The sequence below is a fragment of the Megascapheus bottae genome, chromosome 16 (assembly GCF_031878675.1).
Source record: "Megascapheus bottae isolate mThoBot1 chromosome 16, mThoBot2.hap1, whole genome shotgun sequence".
Classification (NCBI taxonomy): domain Eukaryota; kingdom Metazoa; phylum Chordata; class Mammalia; order Rodentia; family Geomyidae; genus Megascapheus; species Megascapheus bottae.
The window spans coordinates 31,470,864-31,485,358 of record NC_143524.1 but is presented as its reverse complement, the minus strand read 5'-3'; the positions used below and the strand labels follow the sequence as shown (position 1 = coordinate 31,485,358).

At 42.1% G+C, this 14,495-nt stretch overlaps 1 protein-coding gene across 1 annotated transcript; it reads right to left on the bottom strand.

Moving 5' to 3' along the window:
- Window positions 1-11,506: 11,506 nt before the first annotated feature.
- On the bottom strand, window positions 11,507-13,323 carry LOC150053092 (mas-related G protein-coupled receptor member A-like). The gene has a single exon (XM_090349255.1). The coding sequence runs from the start codon at window positions 13,321-13,323 to the stop codon at window positions 12,322-12,324; it is 1,002 nt and encodes a 333-aa protein (XP_090205381.1). The 3' UTR covers window positions 11,507-12,321.
- Between the last annotated feature and the right edge of the window lie 1,172 nt (window positions 13,324-14,495).

Here is a 14,495-nt window from a genome sequence, read left to right as displayed (position 1 = left end):
GGCTGCCTCCTAGACTTTCCTAGCTGTGTGTTCTGGGCTCCAAGCCCAGTCTTAAGATCAGTGTGAATAGTGATGACCATCTCAAAGTGCTAAGGAAAAGGAAAAACTTTTCAAATGGAAAGTAATAGGGACTCACAAATACTCTTTCTCCATTGCTTTTTGTTCAGGAGTTTCTATCAAGTAGGGATGAGGTATCTCAGCTAGCCTTTGCACCCTGTTTCTTCCCTGTAGATCCTCCTACTAAAGGGTTTCAGAGTCTCTTAGTTCTTTGTAGGGCAATTAAAGAAGGGACGTCTAACATTTGTGCAGGATTTTGAAGACAAGCTATCCACATTGCCTCTGTGAATTATCTCCTTTTTTCTGTACAAGTCCCTTCAAAGGCAGGAATTGGTATTACTGTTCAGGAAGCTGAGACACAGAGGGGTCCAGGGGCTTTCCCATGGCCCCAGAGCTCATTAGACAGCATCTGAGCCTATGTCTTAACTGTCCACGGAACTAGCTACCCTCGCCCCCCTCCCCACTCCATCAACATGGAAAGTGAACTCATCTCTTTCCTTTCTCTTCTCTGAAGGGGAAGGAGAGAGTTCTATGAGGTTTGTGGCAATGAAGCACTTGTGAAGTTGGGAGGATTTAAGAGGTTTACTGACTCACTTTGTGTGACTCATTTACCCTCTCATGCTGGAGATAGGAAGAGGGGTTTGGGGAAGAGGAGGAGGGAGAGAAAAGAAAATGGTTTGAGAAAGAGAGGATGTCTTGCCGGTGGTTTTTGATGGACCGTTAGGGATTAGAGTCAATATTTCTTGCTTTTGGCTTCACTTGCAATACACTCTATTGGTAATGAAATGTTTGACTTCCATGAAAATGCTCTCCTGTCTAAGTTTTTATTTATGCACTGACTTATTTATAACTTACCCCAATCCACAAAGGATTTGAGGCTTACCACAGAAGCAGAAGCCATAAAAAAGTGTTAAAATATCAATAAGGAATAAGAGCCAAGGACCAAGAAAAGGTAAATACACTTTGAGAGACAAGAACAAGGTCCAATAATTATAATTGATTTTTTATAGAGTTCTTTCTGTGTGCATTGTTTCACTTAATCCTGAAAAGAGATCTGCGAGTTCAGTACAATCATTGTCTTCATTTTGAAGTATAGGAGCTGATTCTAAGAGAAATGAACCTTATGCTTCAAGACATATAGCTAGTGGTTGTAGGGTCAGTGTTTCAGTTCAGTTTAATACTGAAACCCATTCCCTTACTGCTATACTTCCATCTTGTCCAAAGAACAAAGACCGGTAGATTTGCTGACCACAGGGACCTCTGAGATACTGTGATGACTCTTGAATTTGGTTCTGATTATTTTGGATGACAGAAAGAAAGGGAGACAGTCATTTGAATGTATGCATTTCCCCCCTCCTCAACAGTCCCACTGTTCCTGGCCACTGTACTTAGTACTGGAACATGAGGCTAGAGTCCGAGCAGTAACACAGCTGTCTAGTAAAGTGTGAGGCTCTGAGTTCAAACCCCAGTATTGCCAAAAAGTAAGCAAGCAAGACAGAAAGAACAACCTCCAAAATATCAATAAACCCGGAGCCTGTCCCTTCTTGTTGTCTTCATCTATCTCAAGCTACTAATATCTTTTCTTTTACAAAGGCATAGTTTTCTGTTTAACACATTGTATAATTTATTTATAAACTTTATTATATATTTCACATATTGTGATTTTCTTACATAATATTAGATCTAAGTCTTTATAAATTTATTTTTAATTAAACATTAGATAATTCACCTGCTTAATATATTCCTTGTATTTTTTTTTTTTGCCAGTCCTGAGGCTTGAACTCAGGGCATGGGCACTGTCCTTGGACACGTTTTGCTCAAGGCTAGCCCTCTGCCACTTGAGCCACAGCACAATTTCCAGGTTTTTCTGTGTATGTGGTACCAAGGAATCAAACCCAGGGCACCATGCATGCTAGGCAAGCACTCTACCCCTAGGCCACATTCCCAGGGCCCTTGTATTTTGTTGTTGTTGGTTATAGGCTTGAACTCAGGGCCTAAGTGCTATCCCTGAGCTGTACCACTTTGAGCCACTGTGCCACTCCTGGTTTTCTGATAGTTAATTAGATAAGTGTGTCATGGACTTTCCTGCAGGGGCTGGCTGTGAACTGTGATCCTCAGATCTCAGCTTATTGACCAGCTAGGATTACAGGTGTGAGCCACCAGAGCCTAGCAAATTCATTGTTTAAATGTCTGACTATTGGACTGGAGACATGGTTCAATAATAGTGTACCTGCCTACCAACTACAAACCCTGATTTTAAAAAGTCTGATTATTCTCACTATAATACAAGGTCCACCTAGGCTTGCATCATTATCTGTGTCATTGCTATATTTTAACTATCCAGGACAATGCCTGGTGTATAGCTCAATAAATTTTGATTGAATTCTAGAATGACTATTTCAGAGGGGGAAAAGCAGACCAATGTATCTGAAGTGCCAAAGTAGGTCATTTATTTTTATTAGCTCATACCTTCCATTCTCCCCATTGTATCTTCTTCTCTTCCCCTTCCTACTACTACAAAGAATTTGAGGAAGCTGTAGCATTTAAGTCTGAGAGCAAATCTGGATAGTTTTCTGATGCTAGACCCTTAGGGTTCATGTTGCCAGTAATCTCAGTACCATTGTGAGAACAAATGGGTAAGTGAGATTGGGGAACCTTATTTGGGAGCAAGGATCTCTCAGTGAAAGCTAGGAATTAGCACCACACTTAAACAAGAGAAGGCAATCCTGAGAGAGATCCTTGTAGCACAAGGATTTGGGACTTAAGGCTGATGCTATGGTGAGGGAAAATGGGAAAATAACAAGCAGAGCTTTTGTGTGGAGCAAGTGATTTAAGAGACAGGAAGCTTGGTGTTTCTAAGAGCTCACCTCCGGCATCATATTTCCTGGCTGCAAGCCTGAAGGGTAAAATGACAAGCAAAGTCTCTGAGAGGAGAACTTTGGCTGAGACCAGTTGCTAGGGGTAGATGCAGTTGGCGGGTGAGTGGTGTCATCTTACTGGAGAGACTGATTACAGATTACACCAAGCCTCTGAGAGTCAAAGACACTAGCCTGTCATTGCAAGGTGAAGGCCAAATTTAGATTTTTTTTAAAGTTTAAATTCCAGTGTGCCCGACTGCTGATCCTCTGATGGAACATCAGAAATACTTGTCTCTGGAGGAGTAAGAATCAGAGCTTTGCATTCCTCTTAGTCTAGGGACTCCATTGTTTGAAGTTCTGTTCTAAGCACACTTATTGAGCAGATACTTTATTGAGGGCCTATTCTGAGCTCTTAATTGCCACAAAAGCCTGGTATACTTCGCAGAACAATCAGATTCCCTATTATTATGGGACTTCCCATTCCAGTGGGACACACTGACATGGAGCCAGGTTACAATGACAAATAACAGACAATGGTAGGTGCAATGAAAAGGAAGAAAAGGAAGCAGGTGGAAGGAGAATCAAGATGAAGAGCTACAGCTTCCGCTTGAGGGCTGAGATCTGTCTCAAAGGAGAGTAATGTCGAGTTGATCCATCAGCAGGAAGCAGAAGCTCTGAGGGGGAACACACTTCTCTGGCTGACTTTTATCTTCTAGCATTAGGGGAGGCGCTCCATAGCAGAGGCCGCTGGGAAGAATTTACATTTTATTCCAATATGCTGGTGAGTTACTGGTGATTTACTTTGAGGTGGGGTAGCCATCCTGCTTTGGATGGGTTTTCAGAGGCCATCTAGTCTAGTGCTTCCCAACTGCCTGTGTCTCAGAATCATGTGGGGGGAGATATATCTAGCCAGGCACCAGTGGCTCATACCTGTAATCCTAGCTCCTCAGGAGACTGAGATCTGAGGCTCATGATTTAAAGCCAGTCCTGGCAGGAAAGTACATGAGAATCCTATCTCCAGTAAACTACTCAGAACAGGCTGGAAGGGATGCTGTGGCTCAAGTGGTAGAACACTATCCTTGAGTAGAAGATGCCCAGGGATAGTGTTCAGGTCCTGAGCTCAAGCCCCAGGACTGGCAATAAAGAATAAATAAATAAATAGGCTCTGAGGCTTTCATTCCTGGCAAATCCAGTTCAGTGGGATCAAAATGTAGCTCAGTGATGAAAATGTTCCCAGATGCATCTGCTGACTGGCAAGGCTTGGGAAACCACCATTCTAGTCAAATCCTTTGCTTTTGGAGGAAGAAACTGAGGCACAAAGAGAAATACTTTGCCCGAGGTCTCACAGGAAGTTACTGGCTACCTCACACAAGATATTCTATAGTATTGTTATAATATTCTGCATTAGTAGATTATAATTTGGGTAACCATCCTCTTTAATATATTCACTGTTCAAGTATCTGTCTCCTCCCACTAGAATACAAGGTCCACATGGATGGACAAACATCTGTGTTTGTATCATTGATGCATTCTAGATGTCTAGGACAATGCCTGGCATTCAATACGTTCTATGCATTGAGGTCTACAAATAACCAGTGGCTCATCGATGCAGTGAGAATTTACTAGGAGGCCCTGTAGAAACTCATGGTTGCTTGACCTAGCTTGAGCAAGTGGGAGCTGGGAAGCTTCAAAAGAGTACAGTCAGGAATCATCTCCACACCAGAACACCCAGTCCTCAGTGCTACAGGTCACGGGCCACAGGACACAAACCAGAAACCAGAGGCTGAAATGGATTCTGGAAGGGTTCTATTCTTAACTCAATTAATTGCCATCATTCAGAAGACCTGAGTATTTCAAGTAAAAATCCATATTTTTTACAAGAAACAACAGCAGACCTGGCAACCTCAAGCTTATCTCTCAATATAACAGTGACCAAATGAAGCTGAGTAGCAGTTGGTCTCCTGAGGAAGGTCATGCCTAGTTTGTCACATTTCTTCCTCTTATCCTCATTATTGAAGCCCTATGGCACTTGTCCTTTATCAGCACCTTTGCTCCCTTGCTTCTCTTCAAGGAGATCATCATTTCCTGGGACGTAGTTAACGTGTGACTTACCCGCTCCCAGTTTGCTTTGTTTCTCTAGTGTCAGAAGGCGCTGAAATTGTGATTCTATTTCTTCCTTAGGGACCACACATATTTTTTTAAATTTGGGAAGTGAAGACTTGAATATGATGGCTCCAAGGACCTTTTTTTTACTTATATTTGTCCTGGCTCCGAGCTTCTCTAAGTCTGTACTTCAGAGATGAGGTGTGCTCTCGATGATGCCTAATTGTTCTATAGATTAGTTTTGAACGATTGCTCACCCTTAAATCTTGCCTTGAATTATGAATTATCTAAACCCTGAGAGAAAAAGGCCTTTTGTTTTCAGGGTTTATTCTTTATCTTTGATTTTGAAAGCAAAAAAGCATACTTGAAACAATGCAGCATAGCTTTAGTTGCTAGGAAGACAGAGGAGCAGAAGAGGCTGCCTGGAGACCAGGCCATCAAAAGGCTCATTTGTTTATTCTCCTTCCCTCCCTTCCTTCCTTGTCCCTACATTTCTCTTATCTATCTATCTATCTATCTATCTATCTATCTATCTATCTATCTATCTCCATCTATCTGATCAAAGACATCAGATATCCCAGTCAATAATGCCAGTAAAAGTGAATCTTGTCACCAAAAGTGTGTATACCTAGTGTTACACCCTTTCTCCCCCCCCCCCCCGTATTGGTCATTGAACTCAATACTCCATGCTTGCTAGACAAGTGCTTGAGCTACATCTCCAGCCCTTTTTTGGCTTGGTTATTTTCAAGGAAGGTCTTACTTTATGCCTGTATTGGCCTGGTCTGTGATCCTACTATTTGTGCTTCCTCATGTCACTGAGGATGAGCAGCATAAGCCCTACCCATTGGCTGAGATGGAGTCTCAAAACCGTTTTACAGGGGCTGGTCTTGAATGGGTTGTTTAGAAAGAGCACCTATCACCAACATTAAATATGCAGTGAAATAAGTTCATAGATTTTTCCTCCAGGATCTATAACTGAATAATCAACAATGATTTATTTATTTATTTATTTTTCTGGACTGGAGAAACACGGGTGCTCTTATAATTTCTTTTTTTGTCCTAGAATTTTACAAAAAGTCGGTCCAAACATTTACAGAGACAAGCCATACCAAGAGGAAACCTGTATGACTCTTATTCCATGTCGAGATAGTTTTACACCCTTCACCTTGAAGCAGTATTATTTAGTTACATTTGGCTTTCTTCTACATCATCTACATCTCCTCTGGTTGTCTACTATGTAGATGGTAAAGGAGGAATTTATATCCACCTTTCTAACTATATGTCATTTACCCTATCTACCTTGCTTCCTAATATCCATTTTGTTATGAGAAGGACCCTCAACAAAAACTCAACATGTCTGATTATTTATTCAAGTCCAGTTATCATCCTCAAGTTCTTTTTATTTTTTATTGTAATGTATAGAGGAGTTACAGTTACATTCGCCAGACAGTAGGTGCTTTACTTCTCACACATTAATACCCCTTCTCATGTTTTTGTCCCCATTACCCTCCTCCCACTCCCTCCCAATCATCTTGTTTTCTCCCCTTCCCTTTCTTATTTCAAATAATCAAATAAATGTATATACAGTATACCAGGTGACAAAGTCAGATACAGTAACAATATGAGATTAACCAAAGGGCACCAAAAGAGCAGAGAAATAACATAGTGCATTAAGAACAACAATCACACAAGACAGCCTCAAGTTCTGTATATCCCTTCTCAGGGATGAGAAGGGACAATTCAAACAATGTGTGCCCTCTGGTGGTCTCTGTAAAATTGCAGAAATGCCCTGCAGTTGACAATGTATTCAGTTTAGTTTAACCTGCAAGGCAGGATTAGAAAAAATATGGGTCCAAGTGTTCTGTAAATTAAAATACATTTTATATAGGAAGGCAAGTGTCTCTGAAGCTTGAATTTCCTGTCTCAGAGCCTACATTTGCTCATTGGTTTGTCCACATTTCTGCCTCATAGTTGTTGACTTAGCAGCTGTGGGGAAGGGGAGGCCCTGAAGTCAAAACCTCCTCCAAGCACACCTGTCCTTCAGTGAAGTAATGAATGGGAGCATTTCAGTATAATCCACTCTATTTTGTAGACATATGGAAGCAGATGGTGTATGAGTCTTTCTTAAGAGTGATATAAAGAAAATGTGTAAGGTTAGACTCAGTTATTCAAATGAAAAGTATTTACCAAGTGCTTACTTTGATCCAGAAACCATCCTAAGCACAGGCTCTGTAGTGTTGAGCAAAACTAAGTCCTACCATGGAGTTTTGGGTTACTGTGTTGATTTCTAACCAGAGATTTTAAGATTTAAGTATTCCACTTAACAATTCTCTGAGTTGGCAAAAAAAAGCTGTCATGATTTTGGTAGGTTCTCAGGATTTTGGTAGATTCTAGTGATCTATGCACATTACAGAGAAAAGCCTTTAAAAGCCTCTGGAGATCATCACCTTGACAAACAGCAGACTTAAAGTTGGGAGCTGTTCTGGGTCCTGAAAGAAGGCTGAGGGAGGCTGCTTTAAGTCTTCTCCTCTGAGGGAGACTGGTTTAAGTCATCTCCAAGTTATCAATGATTCTGGGTGTAGCATGGGAGAAAGGAAAGAGGAGGCATGGAGGGAGGGAAGGAGAGAAGGAGTGAGGGGGTGAGGGAGATAGATAGAGAGAGAGAGAGCTGGAAGGCATATTAGAGGTCATCTCTTCTAATAATGTTATTGTAGCATCAGAATAATTGAGATCTGAGACTAATACCCTCCTTTAATGTATAATAAATGGCTATTGGAATTATATATATATATATATGTTGTTGTTGTTGGTCATAGGGCTTAAACTCTGGGCCTAGGTGCTCTCCCTGAGCTCTTGAGCTCAAGGTTAGTGCTCTACCACTTGAATCACAGCGCCACTTCTATTTTTCTAGTGGTTAATTGGAGATTCATGCCTGGGTTGGCTTTGAACCGAGATCCTCAGATTTCAACCTCCTGAGTAGCTAGAATTACAGGCATGTGCCCCAGGCACCCAGCTAAATATGTATTCTTAAAGAGATAACAAGCACACTATAAATAAATATGAATAAAACATTTCCAACTTTGATTAAGATCAGGTGGGTTATTTTTTAGAGGTTATATTGCAAGCATTTTAAATTTGCTTTGATATGAATTCTACAGCAAGAATACAAGCTTATTTTATTTTATTTTATTTTTTTGCCAGTCCTGGGCTTGAGCTCAGAGCCTGAGCACTGTCCTTGGACTTTCTCAAGGCTAGAACTCTACCACTTGAGCCTCAGCACCACTTCCGGCTTTTTTCTATGTATGTGGTACCGAGGAATTGAACCCGGGTCTTCGTGTATGCTAGGCAAGCACTCTACCACTAGGCCAAATTCCGGGCCGAACACAAACTTATAAAACAAGAATAAAAGAGGATCATTCCAGGGCCGGGAGTTTGACCTAGTGCCAGGACTGGCAAAAAAAAAAGAGGATCATTCCAAATAGCTTGTATTTTCAGTGATTCTAAGGAAAAAAAGCCAAAATCCAATACAAGTAGTTCTATTTATATGTACATGTACATGTACATGTATATGTATATATAAATGCTATGTACATATATAAAATTCTTCTTAGTTTCATGTCTCTCACATTTTATTTACTAACTCTTGTGGACATTCCTAACTTCCCCTCTCATTCTGGATGCACCACAGCATTAGCCTTCAGTGGCTTTTTCTTGTGGGATACTATGACTAATTCGGCTGTGGGTCATGATCCATGTGGTAAATGGAAATGGCTAGAGTTACCTCAGGGTTACAGCACTTAATTTCCAGTGTGAGACTCTCCAGCAATAGTGGGCTCTATACCTGTGTTGAGATGGAGAGGCCACAGGAAAGAAGCTGAACTTGCAGGACAGATGGGCTTTCACTGGGAAGCCATAGATTTCAGTGCTCATTGCCAGAGTGCAGCCTCATCTATCGGAACCTTGATCCTCAGATCTCAGCCTCCTGAGTAGCTAGGATTACAGGCGTGAGCCACTGTGCCCAGTGTACCTTTCATTTTTTTTTTTTTTGCCACCATGGCTGTTTGATCTGTGATTCCACAGGCTGGCAGATGTATATCCTATTCAGGCTGGTTGTTTCACATTTCTTTGGCAGTGGATGCTCTCTAGTGGCCATTCATATACATTGCAGTAGTTTTAAGTGTATTCAGAGTGGTGTAAACATGATCACAATTTAATTTTAGAAAATCAATCTAATACTAAAAAGAAACCTTATACTTGTAGCAATTGAACCCCATTTCTGTTCTCACTTCTTTCTATTTCAGCCCAGAGACTTGATTTGCCTATTCGGAGCATTTTACCATAAGTGGAAGCATTTAATGCATTTATAAAAATCATATCTAAATCTTTCACTGAGTAAAATGTTTTCAAGGTTTATCTATGTTGCAGCCTGTATTAGTCCTTCCATATTTTTATTGCCAAATGACAGTATATTATATGGATATACACATTTTTGCTTACTATTCATTAACTGGTCTATATTTATGCTGTTTCGGCTTTTGAAAATGTGATTGCGAAGATGTGATTACATATATGTGTATCTATACACACATATATACATATATGTACACACACACACATACACACACACACATATATATATATATATATATATATATATATATATATATATATATATATATATATACTTTCTCTTCTTTGCATTGCTTTGGATTGAATCCTGGACCTTCTGCCTGCTAGGCAAGTATTCTATCAATTGAGCTATATCTCCAATCCTTTTGTTTCTGAGACAGTGTCTCACTAACTTTTGCCCAGGCTATTCTCAAACTCATGAACCTGCTTCCCCCTCCAAATCAGCTGGAATTACAGGCATATGCTGCCATGCCTGGCTTGTATATTTTTGTTTCTCTTAGGTATATGTTTAATGGTAGAATTTCTGAGTCACACTGTAGCTCTGTGCTTAGCATGCCGCAGAACTGCCAAGCTTCCTCACAATGCTTTTACCAGTTTAGATTCCTGCTAAAAATGTATAACTTTTGTGTTGATAGCCACTTGCTAGAAAATTTGTTATATAAAATCACCATCTTATCTACACCCACTTTGATCTATACTAGCTTTTTTGTTTGTTTTAGTTTTACTTTTTGTTTTGCAGCGCAGGGTATGCACTCTTGCCTTGACATTCAGATTAAACTCTCATTTTTTAACATCCATTACTCATAAGCCATTAGCCAAGTTGAATTTTTTGTGGGTCATAAAATGTTATTTAATTTGAAGATGAACTAACTCCCTGCTCTCAACTGGAGCTTTATTCCCTCCTCTCTCTCCCTCCAGTACTGGCGTTGCACCCAGGGCATCACACTTGTTAGGCAAGCACCATATGCTTGAGCTATCGCTCACCTCATTTGTTCAACTCAAGTTTGAAATAGGGTCTTACAGTTTTGTCTAGGCCAGCCTAGAATGTGATCCTCCTATTTACACTTCTCATCCACAGCTGGGATGACGCCATATGATCAGCCTTTTCTGTTAAGATGTCTTTTGAACCCTTTTGCCCAGATTGGCCTTGAATTGTGATCTTCCTGATGGCAGGTGCAAGTTGTTGACATGTGGATAAACTTAGACTTTTTGTAGGCAAAAAGATTGCGCCAGAGGAGTGAGTGTTTCCCATTGTTTTTCTTTCTCCCCTTATCTCCTTTATTTCTCTGTTGATTTTATCCATACTTTCTGATCCAGTAAGTTTGGACATATCCCTGAGGAGAACAAGAGATTCTCTTTTGGCTTGTCCTAGGCTGAACTGGCTAGTTTTTCCTGGTTTGATATATTGGGGTTTGACTCCAACTAATTATTTAAAACTTATGCCAATTCCTGTCACTTCAAGGCCAAGCTAGACAATCGATTTCATTGCTCAGTGTTGACTGCTCTCAGCATTCTAGGTCTTACCAACTCCCCCTTCCCCTTTCTTTTCTTTTTCTCTCCCTGTCTTTCTTTCTCTCCTCCCTATTTTCTCTCTCTACTCTTCTTTTCTCTCTCCCCTTCCTTCTTTCCTTCCTTCCCTCCTTCCCTCCCTCCCTTCCTCCTTCCTTCCTTCCTTCCTTCCTTCCTTCCTTTTTTCCTCTTGCTTTCCCTCCCTCTTTCCCTTTCTTCCTTTTATTTGAAACCAGGACTCAAACTCTGTATCTGCTGCTTTTGCTTTTGCTCATTGGCTAGTCCTCTATCAAATGAGCTGTGTCTCTAACTAGTTGAGTTATGTAGTCTCATGAAAGAATTTTCATGGGAACTATGAGGTATCTTTTTTTTTTTCTGCACTATTCAGTAGGAAATGACTACAAAAAAAAGAGGGTTTCACAGGAGGAAATTTGAAATTTAATGTCATACTTTGTGGTTTCTTCCTCTATTTAGATACATAAGAGGCTGATGATTAAATTTTTTTTAGACCAACATTTTTCTTAATGTACTTTGATGTCCATGTAAATGTATTGTATGTAATTAGACAATTTAAATATATATACATATCAGAAAAATACATTGAATGATGAAATAGTTACACAAATAGCAATAAAATCATATTTTCCTTAAATTAAAAAAAGAGGGTTTTTCTTTTGGACTGAAATTCTTTCTATTGCAAGAAAATGGCAAAGAAATAGCCTTTATTAAGGAAGACTGGGAGGAAGTTTATTGGTAAGGTTGAGAAGGCCGAAGATGGCCTACTTTACGACTAACACTTTACTGAGGAAAACTAGAAATCCAGTTTTAAACAATCCTTTTGATTGTTTTTTTAAAACTTAATTTTACTGTCAAGGTGATGTATAAAAAGGGGTTACAGTTACACAGTAAGGTAGTGAGTACATTTCTTGTTGAGCACTGTTACCCCCTCTCCTCCGTCCTCACCCTGCTCCCCCAAGTTGTAAAGTTCCTTTCCAACCTATTGTCTTGGGGGTATCCCTGTCACACGGGTTCACCCTTTGTCCTTTGTCTCATCATTTTGTTGTTGCCCTTCCCTTCCCTAACTCAAGACATCAGGTACCAAAATCAAATACAGTGACAATAGGGGATAAAACCAAAAAGAAAAACAAGAGATAACTTCACACAGTACGCGCCAAACACAACCAGCTAAGCAAAACCTCTCGGTTCCGTATCTTGGAGTTCCTCTTACGCAGCATCATCTTACTCGATGCTTACACAGCTATTGAGCTACTGTGATCCTCTCCTGGGACAATCCCAGACGGAACAGCCAGCCAGCTCCCCCAGTGTGACAGCACTGCCTTCCCTGGCCACGTCCCCGCGGGCGGGCCGGGCGGGGAGGCCTTCCTCACGGCTCCCCTTTGCTCAGGGACAGGTCCAGGGTGCCCTGGGGCAGGCTGTTCCCGCAGTCTTCACCCTCCGGGGTGTCCTCCAGCGCCCTCTGGAGCAGCCGCTGGAGGGTCTGCTTCTTCAGCTGCTGCCTGAAGGAGCCCACGAAGAAGTAAATGATGGGGTTGGCGCAGCTGTTGACGGAGGAGAGGACCACGGAGGTCAGGTAGAGGCCGTAGGAGATGGCGCTGAAGTCCACCTGAATCCATATTAACAGGAACCAGTGGATGCCGAAGGGCATGCCGGCGAGGAGGAAGACCAGCACGGTGAGCAGGATGGTGGCGTACAGCCTGGTCAGCTTCATCTTGCCGGCGCCACACAAGACCTTGCCGAGCAGGGCCCCGCTGGCCACGGAGAGGATGACAAAGAAGGAGAAGAGGTAGGCCGCCGTGCAGAAGTTAGACGCCAGGCACTGCGCGGTCTCGTATTTCTTATCCAAGAAGCCACAGTAGTATCTGTTGAGCAAGCTGAAGAGCAGCGACAGGACCCAGAGCAGGGCGCACACGCCGGCCGACGCGCGCTTGGGGCGCCGGCAGCGGTACCAGACCGGGCACAGGACGCACAGGCAGCGCTCGGCGCTGATGGCGCTGAGCATGCTGAGCCCGGCCAGGTAGGGGAACATCATGACGGTGGTGAAGCACGGCAGGAAGACGATGTCCGGATAGGAGAACTTGACCAGGACCAGCGTGGAATCGATCAAGTGGCAGCAGAGGAAGAGGAAGTCGGCCCCGGCCAGGTGGAGGATGTAGACGGAGAAGGCGTTCCTGCGCAGGCGGAAGCCCAGGAGCCAGAGCACCAGGCCATTGCCCGCCAGCCCCACCAGGGCCGACAGGATGATCACCACGTTGGGGATGAGGATCTTGCTGTTGAAGCTGCCGGGGACGTTTCCGGCCGTGCCGTTTATGGGGGTGCGCTCTGTCCCCCACGGGGACGGGCTGGTCGGGTGCAGGGTCAGAAACATTTCATCGCCGGACCTGGGGACGCAAAGAAGACTTGAGTGCTTTGTGTGTATGGTCACTTGGTTGACAGGGCCATCTTGTCCCCGCGTCAGGGTGTCACAGGGGACAGAGGCCTTTAGAGGTTCAGCAACTTAGCAAAAGCCAAGGAATTTGGGAACCATCTGGAATAAGCAAGACAGAAGGAAAACAAACAAACGAACAAACAAAAACAGCAACAAGGGGGAAAGGAAAACTTTCTTGTTTTCATTCCTTGGAGTTCATTTTTTTTCTTGTAAATATTATTTTATATCATCTGATAGGCAATACTGGAATTTGAACATGGGCTTGGTGCGTGCCAGTCCAACACTCTTTCATTGAGCTATATCCCTCAGTCTTTTAAAAAGTGGCATACAGAGTTATGATTTATGCCGCAGTTTCCCAAGTAGCTCGGACTTACAAGCGTGGAGTAAGTATCAAGAGAAATTAAATTAGAAATGGAATCTGTAGCTGTGATGGAATTGCTGAAATCTCCTGGATGAAAATGTGATAGGAAGACAATTTTTTTTTTATGAATGAGGAAAAGAAGTACTTTCTAGAGATGGAGTCATACACTTGGTAAAGATACTATAAATATTGTTGATATCACAGCAAGGAGAGCACATAAACTTAGTTGATGGGGTCATGTCATCGTTTCGTAGGATCAATATCAATTCTGAAAGAAGTACTGTGGCTGAAACACTATCCAAAGTGTCACATGCCAGGTGCTGGTGGCTCAGGCCTGTACCGAAGTGACTCAGGAGGCTGAGATCTGACCATCAGGGTTTGAGCCCCAGGGAGAAAAGTCTCTGTGAGACTCTTATCTCCAATTAACCCCTCAAAACCTAGAAGTGGTACAACACTAGGCTTAAGCAAAAGAGCTCAGGGACAGTGCCCAGGCCCTGAGTTTGAGTCCCATGATGGACCAAACCAAACCAAACCAAACCAAATGAATCACCTAGTACAGAAAAATCTTTTATGAAAGAATCAATGTCTCAGTTTAAGAAACTGCTACACTTTACACAACCTTAAGAAACCACTACCCTGATCAGTTTTCAGTCATCATTAAGACCAAAGAGAGGCGAGATCTTTTGCCAGCTGGAAGATCATCCTTCACCAAAGGCTCTGATTACCATGTGCATTTTCTACCAATAAAGTG